This window comes from Diorhabda sublineata, chromosome 2 (genome assembly GCF_026230105.1).
Source record: "Diorhabda sublineata isolate icDioSubl1.1 chromosome 2, icDioSubl1.1, whole genome shotgun sequence".
NCBI lineage: Eukaryota > Metazoa > Arthropoda > Insecta > Coleoptera > Chrysomelidae > Diorhabda > Diorhabda sublineata.
The window spans coordinates 34,617,689-34,639,552 of NC_079475.1; the positions used below are offsets into that span (position 1 = coordinate 34,617,689).

General features: G+C 32.1%; 1 protein-coding gene across 3 annotated transcripts in view; it reads right to left on the reverse strand.

Annotated features, from left to right (window-relative positions):
- Positions 1 to 21,864, reverse strand: part of LOC130452801 (harmonin) — an 89,968-nt gene that overhangs the window by 47,982 nt on the left and 20,122 nt on the right. For 2 of the 3 annotated variants that reach the window (XM_056792257.1, XM_056792256.1), the window contains exons 2-3: positions 9,483 to 9,760; positions 907 to 1,015 (exon numbers count right to left, since the gene is read on the reverse strand). In XM_056792257.1, the coding sequence (XP_056648235.1) occupies positions 907 to 1,015; positions 9,483 to 9,752 (379 nt within the window). In that variant the 5' untranslated portion in view covers positions 9,753 to 9,760. Of the gene's footprint in view, positions 1 to 906; positions 1,016 to 9,482; positions 9,761 to 9,817; positions 9,933 to 21,864 lie in introns of those variants that run through there. The other variant, XM_056792258.1, reaches the window with a different exon arrangement.

A 21,864-nucleotide genomic window follows, 5' to 3' on the forward strand; every position in this document is an offset into this window, starting at 1 on the left:
GAATATCGAATCCTTAAGCAGAGTCCACACCATGCCGAGGTAGGCCGGGCGGGTGGCCTAAACCGCGTTGATGTAGACGCCCCGAGCGGCTTTGCCGGGTTAGAAAATGCCGGCCCGGGCCGTATCGATCCCAACCCGCATAAAGTAGGTACAGATCAAAGGAAGCCGAGCCGAACAAAAATATAGAGTGGGGACGTGCCGAGCGGCCCCGAGCGGTTTCAGTTACAATTAAACCTCCGACCGAACTAAACGAATTATTTTATTTTTGACTCAATTTGTTTAAGTAGGGTTTTTTATTGTTTATTTTAAGTGATGGAGTGGAATGACGAGGTCTTCTTCAAGTCACCAGTCTTGGTGTTGAAACTATAATGTAGGTAGAAACAACCCGGTCGGCTTCGTTTTCGGTGTGGACGTCGTGCCGGCCCGAACGTACCCGCCCGGCTTAGCCCACCCGGGTCAACCCGCCCGGCCTACCGCGGCATAGTGTGGACCCTGCTTAAGACTGTTTAATGCTGCCATAACATTGTCAAGGTATTCATTCCGTCTAAGGTGCCGATATATTAATATTAATAGATAATAAATAATATTTTATATTCCATAACTTCGTAATGTTATCTTGTGGCATACGTCGTTATCATAATCATTAGTACAATGAACATTCCTTTGACAAAGAAACGGTTGCAGAAGTTATAATATTATTTGAGGTTTTTCAAAAGTCATCAAGTACTTTATTTACGCCTAGAACATTGTTAATTTTGTTGATGTAATCTTCATCAGTTCTTATTGTTCTATCATTTACCAACCCACGATACAACACAGCGGAAACTTAATTATATCTACATTCAACATAAATATACTTTTACTTTCAGATTCATTTAATGCTGGTAATAAACAAACAAAACTTACATCTGACTTTGAGAGTGAGGTGAGTATGACTCGAAATCAACTGGAGAACTTCTTTGTGTACAGCATCCTCGATAGTAAAACCATTTATTCGAATAATTTGATCTCCGACCTGAAAGAAATTAATCATATCTTAAATAATACTGTTTGTGGTCTTATAAAGTAAAAACTGTCATTGCATTCCATAAAATTAATTTGATTAATGTTAGTTATCTTTAGAGTTGAACTTCAGATAGTAGTTATTAAAGAATGATGGCTAATTGTTGTCAAAATATGGTAACTGACTATTAATCAGTCGTATTTATAAAATGGCAACGGCCAATCACTTTATAGACAGTGATAAATTTGTTTGTGATTTTTATTTACATCCAATCATTTTAAATGAAACGAGGTACGGATCAAAAATAACAACGTTTCGACAATTTGTTCATCATCAATCATAACATTATGATATAATTTGTTTCAACTGTTTCATTGGGAGTGTTTCATATGGATTTAGACTCTTTTATGTTGAAGTAGATTTTCCCTTCAAAACTCACTGCATAGATTTTTCTCTAATCTCAGAATTGTCGTAGATCGAAGTTTCAACTATAAACAGATTCAAAAAATCTGAATTTTTTTCTTAAAATTCTCCGGAAGAGCTTTGGATGTACTGATTGAATTGAGTATTGGCGTGAGTGGTAGGATCGAGGATGGCAAAGAGGTAACCCAATAATCAAAGTTCGATTAAAAACTTAAAACTCATACATCAAAGAAAAGAGTTGCTATAAGACGAATGCCTCCGTAAAACTCAAATTTCTAAATGTAAAATTGGCCATCATTGAACAACATTGAATCCGCTAATTTTGAAAGAGCTTTGGTGGGCGTTTCAAGACAAAAGTTGCATTTCTAGAAAAATCAATCTTAAAGCAGATAACGGTTCAAAGAAATTTTATGGATACACCTAGTCTGGAATTCAAAATAATTCGTTTCAAACCCTTAATCGTGAGTTCTGTTTGAACATTAATGAAACCACCGAATGTGGAGAACGTTATATTTCTTATTTATTAATATATACCAAAATCTTACCTCATTATTTCTGTAAGCGTTAGAAGAAACAAAGGCACTGAGAGTGGTCAGTACATAAAAAAGGCTGGGCAAAATTTGAAAATCTTTTACATTAGCTTAATATATGTAACATGTCATGCCCATGCTTTGTAATGGATTACTGAAGAGATTAGGAAACATTTTTCTCTTGTAAATAATTTGATTTGCTGCAAAAAATCTTCCCTAAAGTGTCTTTAAGAGTTAAGTTTTATAAAGATATACGGGGCACTTGGTTAGAAGCCACTTTTTATAGTAAGAATTTTTATCAACTAAAATATTTAATTTCATAATTTTTTGACAAATTATCCTAATTCCTTACTAATTATTCGAAAATAGAAATAAAGCAACAGCTTTCGTTTAGAAATAACTAATTATACCTCTGTTTCCAGAGCAATATCACAAATAGAGGAATCCAATTTACCACTTACCAGAAATATGAAACTAATAAAACATTCTAAAGCAGCTTTTCAAAATATCATAGGCATTTGGATTCTGCAATAATTACCAATTATAAAAACTTCCCTATTACATTATTTGATGAAACTTTTTCATTCATAAATCTGTATAATCAGACAACATTTTTTAATTGTAATCCAATCTGCTGTAAGAAATGCATATTTGGGTTTTGTTTACATATGTAAAAACCTAAACCGGACAGAGAAAAATAATAATAAAACTTTTATCATAATTCATAATTCACAATATTGATAATCCATTCAATAAGTGCTTTTCATCCAGAATGTGATATACCTAGATACATCATGTTACTATATTTTTCAAATCTGCTGTTAATTTCCAAACTTTTATACGATTTTCACATGGCCAGATATAGAGAATTCCTAATCCGTATCTCCGAATCCTCACCAAGGAGTGAAGAAGACAACATAACGAGTTTTTACCAATAACAACTAGAAAATTATGTCCTCAGAGAAACTTATAGCTGATATAGCTGATCAAAAAAAGAAAATAAAAGTAATTAAATATTGGAAGTCACTTACTATCTTTAAACAATTTTTCCGTTAGGTTGTCCAAGTTTTTATGTAAAATATTTTTGTATATTGAATTATATATTCCAAATTAACTGACTTGATTTTTTATGGTTATTTTAACTGACTTGATTTTTTTATGGTTATTTGAGAAAAATAAAATACTGTTTCTGTTTCCTACAAAATGTTAATCACAATTTGGATTTGATAGAATATCACGAAGTTTGCAAGCCTTTGATTAAAACATAACACCAAGAAGTTCAATTTTGCAGTCACTTCATTTCCTTGATTGAACCTACTTCGAGAGATATTACCAAAAAAATCCAATTCATTCTCATTAACACTCAGCTTCCTCTTTAGAAGACAGTTTTCTAAAAATAAGTTTTTTGACAATAAAATATCTCGAGCACCCTTGAAGATGTTGGAAGAAGCCGTGGATTATTTATACTCAGAATATATCAAGACCGACATAATCGCTTTTGCTCCCGAAAGAAAATACTGGTCCGGCGATGAAGACTTAGGTGTACCATCAGAACGCAATGCCTTTTGTAGGAATGCTTATCTTGAATTGGAATATTTGCCTCATTTTCAAAATAACTTTGGGCAATGTGCGGAGCCGATGGATATTGCTACAATTTCTCCTGGTGTGGTGAAGCTGCTGCAAGTGAACCTTTAGGAGCTAGGATCGTTTCTAAAATGCTATCCGTTGTAGAAAATCCCGAAAGCCACACATCTATTTCAACAACGTCTCCAGTAGCCTCTCGTTATTTTAAAAACTAAATGAAATGTGTTTTCAATCGACGGGAACTACTAGAGAAAACAGAACTCAAAAGTGTCCCCTTAAAAAGATATGCAAAAATCTGAAAGAGATAATTACGATTACCATTTTGATGACATATTTATTTTGAAATGGAATGATGATGAATGTGTATCAGTAACTTGCGACTTTGACACAGTAGATCCTTTGGCAACAGTCGATAAAGTGGAGTCGATAAAGAACGGATACCAATTCTACAACCATATGTTGTGAATATTTTTAATTGATATATGGGACGTATGAATCAGCACGATTGGTTGTTAGGAAAGCACTCAATAGCAATTGAAGGAAAAAGTGGTCAATGCTTTTTGGTTGTATCGTGCAGTAAACGGTAAAAAGTCAATACCAATAAATGATTGCTGGAGACAAATTTCCTCACCTGAAAATTGGATATAGGTAACGACTAATGAAGAGTCGACCACTTTTTTTAACATTTTTTAACAAATTGTTTATTGTTTTAACAATTGCTTATTGTTTACAATAAGCCATCATGTCATATCATTAAGATGACAGGTACTTCTAAAGAGGTATTAAAAGTAATAAACACTTCCATTCAACTACGGGAATATGTGCATGTTTTACATTTTCATAAAAAAAATCTTGATAACGGTATTTAACATCTTCGTAATGAGATATGAAACCAAGACGCTGTGGGAACGTAAATAATATTATGTTTGTAATCTTACGCTAAAGTTGCAAAATGTACAAAAGAAAAGTAACCGCATTTTATAAATTACATATTTAAGTGAGAGTAGATTTGAATATGTAACTGTTCTCATCAAATCAACAGTACTCACTTTAATGAGAAAAGGTCAACAAAACGTAGAGACTTTTCACGCTATTATATTACAGCTCTACATTAACAATTGTTTTCACTTTTGTGGAAATATTATTACCTGAAACCAGTCAAGCAGAAACCTTGTTTCGGTTAGTGATTCGCGAAGATTCTTCCTATCGAATATCATTATTGGAACTTTATGCAAGTGGAAAAGGGTTGCAAAGAAAAGATTACATTAACCCCTATATCAAATATCAGCATTGATAGTTTTATCATTGACAAGAATATTATAAAATTATCCTCCTATAATCACTCAAGTTTTCTGAAAACTATGTTCGTACTGCCACTAAGATTATTAAAATTTGAATGCGAAGTCTCTACTAGTTCCAGGACTGCTTCACAATTCAAAAAAAATAGTGCGTACAAATTGGATATTTTAAAACTATTGAAACTGTTTTATATTTCTATGACCAATTGGAATTGAACCATTAGGTAAAAGAACACATTTGAAATTTTGCACTATTAATAAAAAGAACGCCAATTACTTAGAATATTCATTCTCACTAACCCATTTTGACCCAGGATGCTTTTTTATTATTAGAGAATACCAGGTTAAGGTCTGCTAATAAAAAAGCAAATAAAGGCAGCAGGTCCTTATCTATTCGGAAACAAAATGTGATTTCAATACTTGAATAAATTAGTTATTCTCGTTCAATCCGAATGCAACTATTCCAGCAGATTTCTTTAAAATATACAGATGAGATAGGTCCCTTCCTTTTTTTATTTATACCCTGAGGAGTTGTCGCTACTGTCAACGGAAATTCATCAAACAATGTTGTTATATTATCTGTATCACAACTGGTACATAAACTATATCAGGATATGCCAATTTGATTCTATTGTTAACAGTAAAATTTTCAGCTTCTCTCTGGAATGTAGATATACCTTACATAAATAATAAAAAATCAGAAGGGCTTATATAGCTAAGCCTAAGAGATATTATGGATGTCATTTTAGAACAGGATTTGAAACTAGCATAAACGACAAAAATTCACAAAAAATGATATTATACCAAATTAAAAAAAAAATCCTCACTATGAAATTGGTGGAGATGAAGCAAAACCAAGGAATTTCGAGCATGGGCTAAGGCAGGAAATTACTATTTCGAATGCTAAAGATATACGAAAATTTTTGGACAAAAGTGTTTCAGAAGTTTATACTTTCGCTACAGTGATGATATTGGTAGTTTGTCAAAATTTCAATCGGATAGAAACAGTAGTTTTAAATCTCATAAAGAAGCCTGTCTTAAATATTGGGTGAGTATCAAAGGGGACGAATTTCTACTGTTCGTTGAACATGATTTAGACACAGAAAATAATTAAGAAAATCGAGAAAAAGTTACTCAAATATTATCCTGAAAGTATTCCTTTCCATGGAATGATTTATATGTGAGACGTTGCTTTTAAAAGTGACCATTTACTGTAACTACTTGAGAAAGAGTTGATAAAATTCTATTAAACGATCGTCGAATAGAAGTACGTAGTATTAAGTAAACGGATATGCATTGTTTTGAATATACAGTCCTTCTATATACTGATCGAAAGCTCGCTCTCGTTCAAACTAAAATTTGGATATATTCAAACGTGATCCAAGTGAATTTTTTTTGGATACAACACAATATCCAAAAACAAAATCCAGTCGAAACAATGTTCTTCATCCACGGAACTTACTCACAAGAAAACAAAAACCATTTTAACGATCGATAAGATCATTACCTTATTGTTTTGGGGTTCCAAAGGTGAAATCTTTACTAAATATAAACGAAAAAATATAATAGGCCAAGATGGCACTTCAATTCGTTTGAGAGAAAAGTTTTGATCCATTACGACAAGGCTTCTTCTCATTCGTCTGCCATTTTGCGGAACAGTTAAGTTAAGTTAAGAATATTTTAACGGGTGGGAAAGGAATATAACTGAAAGTATTGATTTGGCTGTCATTGTCACACAACCTCAACCTGACTGAGTTGTGGGACAAATTGGACGCGGAAGTCAGAAAGCAGTGTCCCACTTCCCCTCCACATCTTTTGAATATCCTGCAAAACGAATAGAACCAAATAGACGACGATTATTTGTCGGAATTATTACAAAGAATGCCAAAATTATGCACCGAAATAATATAAGCAAAAAAGGATTACATCGAAGAAACAAAAACTTAAAGAATTACAGACAGTTTTATAATTTCTATAATCTTTAACAAAGTAATAAAGTAAATTTTGAATCTAAAAAGCCTGTCAATTCGCATCCGTATCTTTTTTGGTAGTATCAGAACTAACATCTATCAACCTATATCTCAAAAACTAGATTTGATAGAAAAATCTATTAATATTTGAGATAAGTTATTTTATCGATCTGACTATATCTTCTAAGGAATGGGATTAAGCTACTGTGAAATGGTTGTGGATTAGCATTTTTTTCTTTTAGATTATTCGAAATTAAGGAAAAATGTATATGAATACTTTAATTAGAGTTTCTGGAAACATTGATAATATACATACTCTCAACTATTACCGCTACAAGAACAATAACAATTACATATAATCCAGAGCTTTTATACTTTTTACCTTCATTCTCTGACGACGATAAATTGGTTATCGAAACGCGTGTTAGACAGCGTAATTATGAATGTTGACGTGGTCTTACTAATAAAGAATGTCTTCGGTATGTATAAATACTTATTTCAAGTGCTTATATATTCAGTTAAAAAGTTTATGGAAGAAATTAAAATCTAAGTTATCATAATCAAATAAAAATTGAATTAGTTGGCGTTTAGTTAAATCATATTACGATGTTTATTTAATTTTAACTAAACACTAAATCATAATATTTTCCTTGAAACCTATAAAAAAGTTGCAACATCATTCTTCAGAATCAAAACTAAATTAAAAAAAAACAATTATGTTTTTACACCCGCGTGTTTAATATGGGCCGTTAATGGTAACTTCAAACACATTTGTACGTGTTTTGTTAAATGTGGAAAACAAAATAAAAACATAGTTTATTTCAATATTTAACAATAATATGATATTTATTTGTTAATAACGCTTATTCATTGTGTTTGTTCAACTACCCTAAGTAATTTACAAATACATAAAGTCTAATCCAGACTCTCTACTAAACTATACCAGGGAACGCGAGTACGAGGTTGTGGAAGTGCGCTGGTACCTATACTCTAACTGACGTGCCTTTATGAAAACAAAGCTTTCAATATCTCAGGTTCATCTCAGATATTGAGTACTGAGGAGAAATGAAAATACGCATCAAATAGGTTGTCTCATTGTAGGTGGAGTGGTTATGACGCGTGTGTTTACTGTAAATATCACCAATAGTTTCAAAAATTCCAGCTTGAGAATATTTGTAACTGCTATAAAAATAGTAATTGCCTATGCGATAACAATCAATAGCGATACTCAAGCAGAGTATATAGATTAAACTAAATATACTAGTTGGTTTGATTCAGTTTAATGACTTGTTATTTCCATTAGTGATGAACTTGAAAGTGATTATAATATACAACGGTCGGCAGAAGTCAAGCAAAGTTCTCGAAACGCTACCAAATCGTTCAACAGTGTTGAAAACGTACCAGAAATTCTCTGTTGTCGGGCTCTGTTGCCGATGCGCCGAGTTCTGAACAACCGGTATCTGTAACAACTAACTAAAAACAGTGGCGCTGGCATTAGATAAGCAGCCGAACCAATTAGCAGTGCAGCTGTTGGGAGAACTCCAAATAGCCGATCGATCTTCATGACGAATGCTGAAACACATGCACTAACGAGTTTTCCGTCCACGTCTCTTCCACGAACTTCACGAGGATGATTTAGATCGCAAATTGGAATTTTGCGTTTGGTTAGGATGCTCAGCAGCTCCAGCATTCAATTTTGTGGTCGGATGAAGCAACCTTCAAGCTGAACGGTACGTTTAATCGGTTATGTTTGCTGGAGTAGCTTGATGTTCGTTTTGGAAAATGGATAGGTAAACGGGAATCCATTTAGAGGCCCGCACGATCATGTGACCTGACACCATGTGGGGTGAAACTCTTCGCGAATAGCTTGACATGCTTCACCGGACATGCTTCTCCATTGAGAAGCCTTGCCGTGAATGCATTGATCAAGATGGACATCCTTTCGAATACTTAAGGACAGTAGTCCTTTTTCGAATCCCTTTTGTAATTTCTTTTAATAAGTTCATTGTGACGCTGTTTGTTTTTGTCTTAATGCAAAGTTGTTGCCGACCTTTAGCTAATAGTGTCTTCTACTAAATATGATTTCAATTCTTTACAAATAAGTTCCTTAAAGATAATCTAGAAGTTTAAGAACAGAAAAAGGAGTAAAAGAGATGAGAAGCTGGAAAACTTTTGGCAGGAATCTATTACAGCATTATAGGTAGCCTTTAACAGATCATATATTCCTTCATAATCCTTTGGACACTTTCATAATTTTTATTATCCTCTTTCCGTACAATGGAAATCTTAACGAGCTCTACATTTCCATTTATATTGGCCTTTTGTTCACTTATTTCTGGAACAATAGCAGCATCAGGAGCTTTCGAATCCCCTACTTCAAGGGATTTTAAGTTAAGTGACTGAAAGAGCTGAAGAAACAATTCCAGTACAGAGATGTATACAATAGGAATATTCAGAAACGAGTCTGATCCAAAACTTTGCTGTAAGCGTTCTGCTCAATACAGTATATATTAAAGATAACTAAGAAAAACTTGCACACGCATATACAAAAACCTTTATATCTATAGCAAATGTAAATATAATTTATATGTTACTTAACGTTTAGAGAGAAAATGTATGAATTGATCAGAAATCGAATGCGAATGCTGATTTATTATAAACATAAAATTGTTACCTTTAAACCTTGGGTGTGTGCTTCAGATCCATTTTCTACATATGACACAAAAATTCCAGTTCCATGTTCATGTCCCCCTCTTATACTAAATCCCAAAGTGGGTAAATTTTTACCGCCCAATGTTAAGTTTCCGTTGGATCGTTTAATCAGACGAATTGTTCTAATTCTGTTGTTTCTACTGCCACAACTGCCGCTCAAAGTTTCCGACGACATGGTGGAGCAAGCGTATTTATGTTGGTGGTGACCGAGGGGATACTCCATAGTCATCATTTTAATAACTGCAAACAAAAATATTTTAGAGAAATATATGCTTTTCAAAATGATAATAGTATTACTCAGCGTTATTTATTAATGAAGACAGATTAAGAATTAAGTAGATATAATTATAAAAACTATCTTGATTCGGAATGTACGTGACATGCGGAAGTTATTATTACATCGCTGATGTATGAATAGAAATTATTTCACATCAATTGTCACTCTCTGCTCAGCAGACACATTGGTACCACGAAATTATTCCATTGGCGCACCTAAAACAAACCTTTTGCAAACATTACCGATATAAAAATAACAAACACACCCAATTTCAATAAAGGAGAGCAAAGTTTGCGATCTGAATTTTTAGTATTGTGAAAGTGTAGAGAAATTATTCCATTCTAACAATTTAGTAAAACTAGCAAACTATTTATCTTGTGGGGAACTGTGATAATTAGTATGACAGTAACGCAAATAACACTCTGAGTGGTATGGTCCTGATTTTGATTAATTATGTCCAACAAAAGAAAGACGAGAAATATCTACCTAATAAACCAATATAATTTTTTTACAATTCTAGTTTTTTATTTTAGTTGAATTCAAAAGCAAAAAAAATCTTCGATACACAAAAATAAATACAATTAAGATTTAGAAATTGATATTTTTTGTTTTCCTCATTTGAGACTTCAAATCTAGTCACCCATCATGTTCTCGTTTATATATTTGTTAATGTTGTTCAAAGTTCAACACATCTTGTTGAAAGTGTTCTTGCTCTTATCAGTATACCCTCAAGTTATTTTCAAACTGATCGAAATGAGCAAGTAGCGTACTTTGACATTATGCAACCCATACTTTGAATTTACGAGTTTTTGAAGTTTGAGAGTTGAAATTATCGCGTATATTAGGAATGAATGACCATTGCTTTAAGGCTCATCCTCACTTGTTTTTCATAGGCATTCAGTAGCTCTGGGAATTCTCACTGGTCAATTATTATCTTTATTTGTAGACCGACGAAAACATAAGTTTAACTCCAGCCCCTGACATTTAGGAAAGTATTCCAAAGCTTTAGAGTCTTGACGATAACCCTTCACAAATGTCGTTACAAGTCCTAACGAAGGTATCAAAATATTATTGGCTTTGAAAATCGGTTCGCTTAGGTCATGAGTGCTACTTGTAGTGAAGGGTGTTGGCTCTAGTATCCTCTAGTACTCCCTTGCATTCCCACTATAAATCTCGCCATCTTGAAATCTTCATCTTTTCAATGGCCAAGCATACTCTTCATATTCTAAGGTTTTAAACACCATTTTAATGCTTTATGTTTGAACATTACAGATTAAGCCAGAGACAGTTAAATAGTCATGGAAATTTAATTCCACTATAAAATAAACTTTCTGAACTTTATATAGAGCTAGAGTCTTCCGTTGTCTCTTACTAAGTCTTTAAATTCGCTTAAAATAAAGGTTAAACAGACACTGATTAATATAAGCATTCTCTGCTTCCGCTACTACTAGACATATTTGATAGTATTAGATGTTCCTTCGGATTTCAAAGAAAAAAAAATAGGAAAATGTTCAATTTGATGACAAACTGATTTTTTCAGTTATTATTTCAATGAATTTGCCGCAAAGGTTACAAAAATAGTTAACGTTATTTTTACACTTTTCGGAAATCATTTTAGTCTTGGCGCAACATCGTTTCTTGGTAATATAATAATATAATAATGTTTCATTGAACAGATATTTCGACTATGACAGAAGAATTCTATGGTGGTTGATTGGAACCAGAGTTACATCCATTCTTCCCTGTATACAGGATGTATTTCTTTTATTGTCTATAGACTCATTTCCATATTTTCAATACCATCATTGTTCTTCAGGAGTAGTAATACATAATAAATATGCTGTAATGAATGGAAAACTTTTGTTACTATTCTCTTTTAATATTTGATATACAGATGTTAAAAAAAAATATAAATTTGAATCAAGTTCTAAAAAATATAATGAAGGAGTAGCACTCCATATAACTTCATGGTTCAATATAATATATATATTTTTTTCTTTCTAAATACGAGGTGGCTATTAAATAACGAGACTGGTTACGAAAAAGGGTTTTATTATAAAGATTATTCTATATTCGAATGCTCCTCTTCAATATACTCCCCTCCCCTCACCACACACCTTTCCATACGTTTTACCCATTGATCGAAGCACTCTTCGGTGAGTGCCTTTAGGAGCTCTGCCATCGACTCAAATAGGGTCTCTTTCGAAGCAGATCTTTTTCTAACCTTTCTAAGAAATCTGAGCAGACCCGTTGACGCAAGATCTTTTAGTCAGAAATCAGATTTTTAGCACCAATTTCGCACAGACTTTGTCATGAGTAATACCTCGTGTAAAATTTTTATCTTTATCGGCGTTTATAGCCTCGGTAATCATCCGGATGCTCATTTGACGATCTGCACGCACAATTTGGTTGATTTTGACCTGTGACCTGGGCGCTGGTTATCTTCAATGCTCTCTCGGCCCTCACTAAAGCGCTTACACCACTCAAAAACATGCACACGAGATAGAGAATTGTCCCCAATTGACGAAAACGTGTTTTTGGACATGCATAGACAAGATATCTAGATGCCAAACGCACTACTCGATTTTTCACTCACCCGTCTATGCGCGCAATCTTGTTATTTAATAGCCAGACCTCGTATTTACGACCAATAACAACGGGACGAAATGTACTACTTCAGTAATTTGATGCACATACATTTTTAGGAAAAATATTTTTTGACCCCTTCTCTCTTTGAAAGGAAATTTGCCTAGACCCTATAAAAGAAGTTACAAGATATAAGTTTATTAAATAACATGTGAGTGTATTATCACCATTACATGAAAGTTGCATGAATTTTGTTCTTGTTGATAAGTGGAAAACAATGATTGCGTAATATTTAAATATTGAACCACTCACAATATATTCAAGGTGAAATTATGATAACCCAAGCCATTTATCTCTTTCACACTGAAAGGTTTTCTAGTTCGCGAAAACAATTTTTAATTTCAATTGTTTATAATATAGATATTTTCATGCATCAAAATTCTATTGAAAGTAAACGTTCCAATATTCCTATTGACGGATTTTATACGTCTGTATCCGACGCCACTGAAATCACGTATCTCTGCATTCGAATCAACAATGTGAAGGTCTCAGGTGAGATTTGAGGTCGTCTCGCTTGAGGCTTTCTAAAGTAGGTTCGAGAAAGTGCACACACACATACACATCAATAATTGGATGGCCGGACAACGATTAGAAACTTATTATATTCAGAAACAATTGAACTTGTTTTTTAACACAGTATATTAGTTATTTACATGTTTGAACAAAAACTTTTCAACGTTTCGGTTGACTTAAAAGAAATGAATGTTAACAATACCGGTTCTGTTCACAGAAAATGAATACAATTCACTGAAATTTCGTTTCCTCAATTTACATAATTAACCATTTACGAAGATGGTTCCAGAAGTGGCCCAAAAAAGAAAAACCAAAAATTTTGGAAAAAAATATATTAATTTTTCAACGTAACCTCCTTTTAGCTCCATACACTTTTTCTAGAGATGTTCAATAAGTTCGATACTTAAGAATCGTCAAACTCCTCAAAATAAGTATTTACTGGCGACGTCACCTCTCACTTGTTGAAAAATCCTTGATTCATTTTTTCAAATTTGTTTATTAGGGTGCATCGGGTAGCAATTAAGACTTTAATTCATTAATTTTGGCTATTGCAATAAAGGATGTGTAAGCTGGTGCAGTGTCTTCATAAAACAACACTTTCTTCTTAGCCAAATGCGCCCGTTTTTGCTTGATTTCTTCGCTCAAAAGTTGCAATGTATTCGCATAATACTCGCCCTTAATAGTTTTTTCTTTGTCAAGATAGTCAATGAAAATTATCCCACGCACACAAAAACCACCGACACCATGACCTTGCCTGCAGATGGAACAATTTTTGCCTTCTTTGGTGCCTGTTCTCCTTTTCCAGTCCATTGTTTTGATTGTTCTTTTGTTTCAAGTGTGAAGTGATGGACCCATGTTTCATTCATGGTTATGAAACGGCGCAAAAATTCGTCTTTATTTCTGTGAAACATTGCCAAATACTCGATGGAAACACAACAACAACGACGCTGTTTTTGTTCTATTGTGAGTAAACGCGGCACCCATCTTGCGCATAGATTTCTCATGTCCAACTTTTCAGTTAATATGCGATGTACTGCACTTTTTCACGACTCATTTGGTCGACCACTATGATGCTGGTCTTCGCAGGTCGTACGAACTCGCTTAAACACTGCAACCCAATATTTGACTGTTGACAACGAAGGAACAGTCTCAACCAGAGTAGAATCTAGTTCAACTTTTATATTGGTTGTGCTATAATAATAAGAAATAAAAGTTTTATATCACATAACGATGACCAAATTTTTTCATGTCTGCATATTCACTGAAAACGTGTTCACTATTGAGGGCTGCCAAACAAATACTAAATTACTTGGCGTCTTCAAACTTGAAGCATATGCTGTAGAGATTGTGTACTTTCTAATACAGAGTATTTTTCAAGCATCTCTAGGTCAGAGCAGGTACTTCTGGGACCAACCTCGTAAACCTATTATTTTGGATTTGTTGATAAAAAATGTCAGTATATAAGATATAAATTCTTTGGAAATAGCTATCAGTTTTCAGCACATTTTACTAATCAGTTACACAGTGCTTATGTCAGACATTTATAATTAAGATAGAGTAGAAATATATGAAATCTTAAAACAAAAATTGGTTTTTAACAATTTTTATTATTTGCACACGTTTCCACGCCGCCTGTTAGATAGTACTTGTTCACAATTGATACCAGACGTAATCTTCGTAGGAATATATGACATTGTTCAACCACGATATAGTTTATATTCACCCCATTCCCAAAAGATGAATAAATGGAAAATATTATGCCAACTTACTAGGTGTTTCGATAGAGATTCGTGAACAATGTCCTAAGTTATTTTGCACCAGCCGAAGGCGCACACGTGTAGTTTCCTATACAAAAACTCATGGATCAAGTTTCTAACTGCTCCCTAGTGCATATCAAAAACAAGTATCTACTTTGATCACTTCTACAAATTTAATTTTTTGAAAGGGACGTATAATTGGAGGAGCATTAGACTCATTGAAGAGAAGCTACGCTGTGAAATAAAATGATTTTCTATTCAAAATCATACCAAGCAGACTTAACAGTTAACAAACCTAATCAAATTCTGAATAAACCTAAAATTATTTGGACTGTTGAACCTTCGACAGTACTCTACGCTACAGTTATTTGAATAACCTCAACCAATTACAAATGCCTTCTTTTTACGATGCTCTTGATTTTAGAGAAGAGAAACAAGTCGTAGGGTAATAGGTGTGCCTGCACTCATGTGCTTTTTAGAGATGTTTCTAACCAAGCACTCCTGAGCACATTTATTGTTTATTGCTAGCAACTATACCTGAAAAATGGGAGTGATGTTTCTAGAAGTAAGGGCTTGGTACAGAAATGCCCAGTTCAGCTCCTTACTCTAGCTTCGAACTGTCTGTGTACTAGAGAAATACATTTAGAGCTTACGGAAGTTTTTTGTTGACCCTTGATTGGCGGTTGCTAATTACCACTTCGAATGGAGTATCTTTGCATCTGGTCTATTGGTTTTTAACGGCTTTCTAGGACAAAAGTCCCTTAATACACTATTATTTGGTGGAACAGGCAAAAACTGTGATTCTATTCCATTTTGGTGGTTCATTTACAATAAAATAAACACTGATGTCTATTTCTTACATAGTTTTGTTCTCTATAAAATTGTAAATTAATTCTATGATTTCTGTCACCTGTCTATTTAGAGCACTCTCTCTAATTCTAGTTCTCTTCGAAGTCGTTAAAATTAATTCACTTCCAATACAAAAATATATATATACTCGAAATCGCCACAGTAGAAGCTAAATGTAAATCGCCCACTCTAGGTAAAGCTACAACGTGCTATACAATTCCCAACTTTACTTAATACTTGGTTAACAAGAAATTCTTGTTATATTTATGCTTAAACTATTTTCTGTTTTAAAAAATACACAAATAACTAAATTTATACAAATTTCGTTTGGAAACAAATATGTGGAATAAATAGATCGAATTTCACAGTTTCGTATTTGCTGGAATTTTTCTCGTAAATCTGGTTAGACAACATTTCAAACTTATTTATTAGATATATTGATAGAAATCTCGCAAACCATACACACAGTATATATATATATATATATATATATATATATATATATATATATATATATATATATATATATATATATATATATATATATATATAAACATAATTGATTTTGTTTATGGAATAAACTTCATCAATTATTGCCACATTTACTTGTACGTCATCGGCCCCTGCAGTTATAAATATTTACATAATATGATTGTAAAAGTATGTAATTTGTGAATTACTTTATATGCACTCATGTTGTGGGATGCCATAATCGAATGGGCATTAGAAAGCTGCATTTTGTAAGGAGATAAGTACACACCTTTATTAGCAACTGCGAAAAACTGATTAATTTATTTATAACCTTAAATAGTTGTGAATAAAATCGACTTTCTTTTTAAATGTCTATTTTTATTATTGACCTAATTCCAGTGACACTCTTATTATTTTCATTTACTTCTTTTGAATGAAAACATGAAAAATAATTATTTCATCCAAAGGTTATTGTTCGATTCTTCTTTTGTGGATAATCTTAATGCTAACAGCTGATTATGGTTTCACCTCACCCAATGATTATCCAAAAGCCTTAAGCCTTTATTTTTGCATATCATTTGAAAATAAATTCCATAAACTTAGTAGGTTAGAACTGAAATTTTATTCTATTTTGAATATATTTCATTATTAGTCAAATTATTTCCGTCAACTCCAAATCGTTCTAGAATAATTTGTTATATTATTAAAAAAATTAAATATCTCTTCATTACTGCTTTTTGATTTCTTTTTTTCCTCTCTTCTTTTCTTTCTTTCCTTTCTTTTCTTTCTTTTCTTTCTTTTCTTTCTTTTCTTTCTTTTCTTTCTTTTCTTTCTTTTCTTTCTTTTCTTTCTTTTCTTTCTTTTCTTTCTTTTCTTTCTTTTCTTTCTTTTCTTTCTTTTCTTTCTTTTCTTTCTTTTCTTTCTTTTCTTTCTTTTCTTTCTTTTCTTTCTTTTCTTTCTTTTCTTTCTTTTCTTTCTTTTCTTTCTTTCTTTCTTTTCTTTCTTTACTTCTTTTATGTTCTGTATCTTTTCTACTTTCTTTTTTCCATTTATACCATCCATCAGCGAATTCTTCTCATTCCCCACCTACCTTTCTTTATCACTTCCTTTTTTCCCTTCCTTCCTACATTTAATGTTTTCTTTTTTTCGTTATTTCTTTGACTCCTTTATTTTCATTTTCTCCATTTTTTTCTTATATATTCTTCTTCTTCCACTTTCTTTTGTCTATCTTCTCTTTTTGGATTTTGCAAGTATTGAAAATATTCTTGAAATGTTTGTTACTAGAATTTTCTCAATTTCTCACCAACATTTACATTCGGAAGATTTCAAAAATCACTCACTCAGATTTGCGTGTTAAGCAAGGTCTTCAGATGCACCTTCCTTAAATTAGAAAGTAGTATACTCATATTGTTTGTTTCCTCAATTTCCACCCAACTTATATAATTCCTATTTATACAATAATTTATTAATATTCATATATTATGATCGTTACTGATTATCTTTTTTATCGTTATTTGATATCGAGAAATTTCAAAACAACCAATAAATATCGAACCGTCTGTCTGTTTAATCGACAGCTGTTTCGATTTCTCTAATCTAATATATACAGATTATGAGAAAAAATACTAATTTTGCAATTGAAATGGTCTATTAGTTATAATACAACGTAATAATCATCACAATCAAGAATACAATTTAAATAAAAGTGAAACCGTTTCGGAAATCATTAAATTACCATTTCTTTCGATGCAATTAGTATAATTAAGATTATTTATGGTATTTGTACAATATTCTTTAATTTCTAGCAAGTTTTAACAGTGCGCAATGAAGTCATAAATGTTGCAAATTCACCTCTTCTTGAACTAAATATATATACAAGGTGCATAAGAACTAACACATAACAGAGGCGTATAGGGGAGCAAGATGCATCCCTAATTCTTTGCAACTCTTAAATCTTAAGTTACAAAAAAAGTCAAGAGTTAGCTATTGATTTATGCAACTTGCAATTCAGTAATAGAATTTCATAACTTAGATACCAAATTATTCGCATTTGTCTATAATGTTTTTCCACAATTCTTCTCGGGAATAAATTTTCCACGTTTCTTCTACAGTTTCCTCCACTTGTTCACTGAATAAGTACAGGAATTTTACACTCAAATAAATGAAATTATAACAATTAAATTACTACAAGAAACAAGTTTGCAAACATTGCCAACTCTAGACTTTTTTTAAATTTTGCAAATAACATTATTGAAAACATGTTTTTGGCTATTCCACTGTTCCTTGAAAATGAAAAAGTTTTATAAGGAATTTAAGAGTAAAAAAAAATTGAACTAAGTATACTCGTATAATATTTTGACCGAAGTAAATTAGAACGTCAAATTATTACCTAATATTTTGAACTGATTTTATATGAAAAGAGACCTGAAATCAATATATATCAACACGAAAAGCTTATAATGAAGTAAAAAAAATTAAAAATACTTTACAGATTGTTAAAATTTTTCAATTTACATTTTTTCCTGTATTATACTTTATTTCAATACTCTCAATACAAAAAAAAATTATTCATGTGTGTTTTTTAACTTTGCAATCTTATAGTTTCAAGTCAAAATTTGACGAAAAATATATTTTCATATATAACTGGTTCTATTTGATTTAAAAATAACTCTTGTATATGCAAAGTGACAATTCAGAATCATAAATTTATGTATTTTGGAAATTTTGGGATATAAAGCTTTATTTTCTAAATTTATTGTCAGGAAAACCGGGAGTCTGTGGTAGTGTCCCGGCAAAACGGTGTTTGTGGTTAATTCATTATATAGCGTCTATAATTTGATATGTGCATAAAAATTACAAATTTCAGATGTCTAAAATTAAAATTTTCGTTGATAATAACAAAGAAAACACAAAAATTTTTGAAAAAAATATATTTATTTCTCAGAATAATTTCCTTTACCTCCATATACTATTTCCAGCGATGTTCAATAATTTCGATACCTTTTTTATAATAAGAATTGTCAAGTTCCTCAAAATAGGTATTAAGTGCCGACAGCATCTAGGATGCATAAAGTAGCATTTAAAAATTTAAGTCATTGATTTTAATCTTGATGAATCAACACTTTCTTCTTAGCCAAATGCGGCCGTTTTTGCTTGATTTCTTCGCTCAAACGTTGCAATAAAATCGCATAATACTCGCCATTTATATGTTTTTCTTTGTCAAGGTAGTCAATGAAAATTATCCCTCGCGCATTTAAAAAAACCGACGCCAAGACCTTGCCTGCAGATGGAACAGTCTTTGCCTTCTTTGGAGCCGGTGTGAAGTGATGGAATCACGTTTCATCCATGATTCATTTCAGTAAAACACTACCAAACACTCAATTGAAACATCTTTCACGACTTTCTTTTTGTTCTACACCACACTTTTGAAATGCCTACTTCCCAATAAAAGTATTATATCAAATAACGATGACTAGTTTTTTCCATGTTCACAAATTCACTGAAAACGATCATTATTGATGTCAGCCATCAACAAACATCTTTAAACTTCAAACAAATACAGTGATATTTTTCAAGCAACTACCTCCATCTTGAAGATGTCTCCAGTGGCTTCAATTCGTAGAACAAGAATTACTTAAACAAATAATGACGAAATATCACAATGTTTTTTTCCTCATTTTTTTATATCTACTTAACCACAAACGAATGAAATTAAAACTTCGATACACTGTAATAACTGTGAAATTGTTAGCTTTTTACGCATCATAGTCGAAACCTTATTAAACTGTGTGGTTTAATAGATAGATAGGCAATGGCGTACAATTATATTCATCTCTTTCAGTGAATTTTACGAGGCTGTACAAATTGCGAAGACCAGCATCGCAGTGGTCGACCAAATAAGGTAACGACTCCAGAAATGCTGAAGAAAATTCACAAAGCGATACAGATTGATCTTCAACTGAAAGTTGAACAGATATAGTAGGAATTCAAAAAAAGTACATCGGATATTAACTGCTAATTTGGAAATGAGAAAGCTGTGCGCAAGATGGATGCCGCATTTGCTCACAATAGAACAAAGCCAGCATCATGAAGATGTTTTCATCGAGTATTTAGCAATGTTTTACAGAAATAAAGCCGAATTTTTGCGCCATTTTATAACCATAGATGAAACGTGGGCCCATCACTTCACACACAAAAAGTCTGATTTGGGTAGGTTAGGTTAGGTTAGGTTTTCCATCAATTTCATGAGTGAAGTTCAATAATGTCTCTTATATACAGTGAGATGGTATTAATTAATAGGGACAGTCACTTTTTTATCAATTCCTTTCTTGGGGCACACTTGATTACAGTTTTAATTATTGTAAAAGTTTCTAGAAGTGATCAAAGTTGATCCGAGCTGACTAAAAAAAATTGTCTTCAAGATAGATTCTTCTCGACCCAATAGAAACACTTAAACCAATTTACCATACACTTGCTGTAAATCTCTACTCAATACCTTAAGCAAATTACTTTTTTAAGGTGATTGTATCATAAAAATGTTTGCTACTAGAAAAAAATTTGAGATTGAAAATCCTATATCTACATACGAGTCAAATCTCAGAAGATAGCTGAACTAACTGGTGTTTGTAGTGAAGATTACTATGTCTATGGCAGTAGCTAATCCCCCCAGTATTATGTCTTCCAAGATTGAAACTTTGATTTATTGTTGAACCTTAACAGTGATCAGTACATGATCAGCACGTGAACATCCCGGGCGAAATGCAGAACGTCATGGTTATTGACCAAAATCAGTGGCACCATAATATTCCTGCTTGGGAGGGGCGAGCGCCGCATTGTTGAAAAATCCGTTAAATCGGGTGTAGTACAGGGACGGCATCGTATTATCGCACTACAGTGAGATTGTTTATATTTGTCGGATGCGTAATATTTAGAAAAATGGATTGCAAGAAAATGACAACAAGACTGTTAATGACGTTATTTTTTAAACGGCAAGTATTTCGGGAGTATCTTCTTCAAGGTTGAATCCAAAATGTGGAATATAGACAGCTCAATGTCATCTGATGGGAATAAGAAAATGTATTTTTTGGGGTAGAAAATGAAGATTTGATTTTAATCTTTCAATACACATATTTAAATGTTTATATCAATGTCACGTTTAGAAATTTAGATATCAAAGCAAACAATTAAGCATTTTATTTATATATATATATATATATATATATATATATATATATATATATATATATATATATGTATATATATATATAATTTAGCCAATATATTAGATTATACGATTAAATAATTGTATGGTACTGAAAATAGGATTTAAAAAATTGAACAGATGAATAAGATTCATATCATGATACGCCCATGTAGTCTTTTTACTTGAAGCAGAAACTTTTTTCGTGATTTATTTTTTTCATGTAGCTATTGAGTATATTGGTTTTGTTTAATTTAAAGGAAAAGATAGGATATATAAGTAACATTAACGACGTTGTTACTATTAAATAGACTTTTTAGAGTTCAAGGAGATGTAATCATTTTAATATTTACTACATTGGACTATATAAAACCGGATTATTTTAAAAATAATGTTAATAACTTGGAATTTGATTGTTCCATTTGTAATGATTACACTAGAATTACGTCCATAAATAATTAATCAAAGCTCGATTAAAATAATTAGGTACTAAACCGGTTCGATACCCGTCATGGTTTTCTTCCATTTTTCTCAATATAAGTTTGTATTCATGAAGATAAAACATTTAACTAACACATTGTATCCAATGCAATTAACTATAAATAAAACTCAAGAAATATAAACTGTAAGA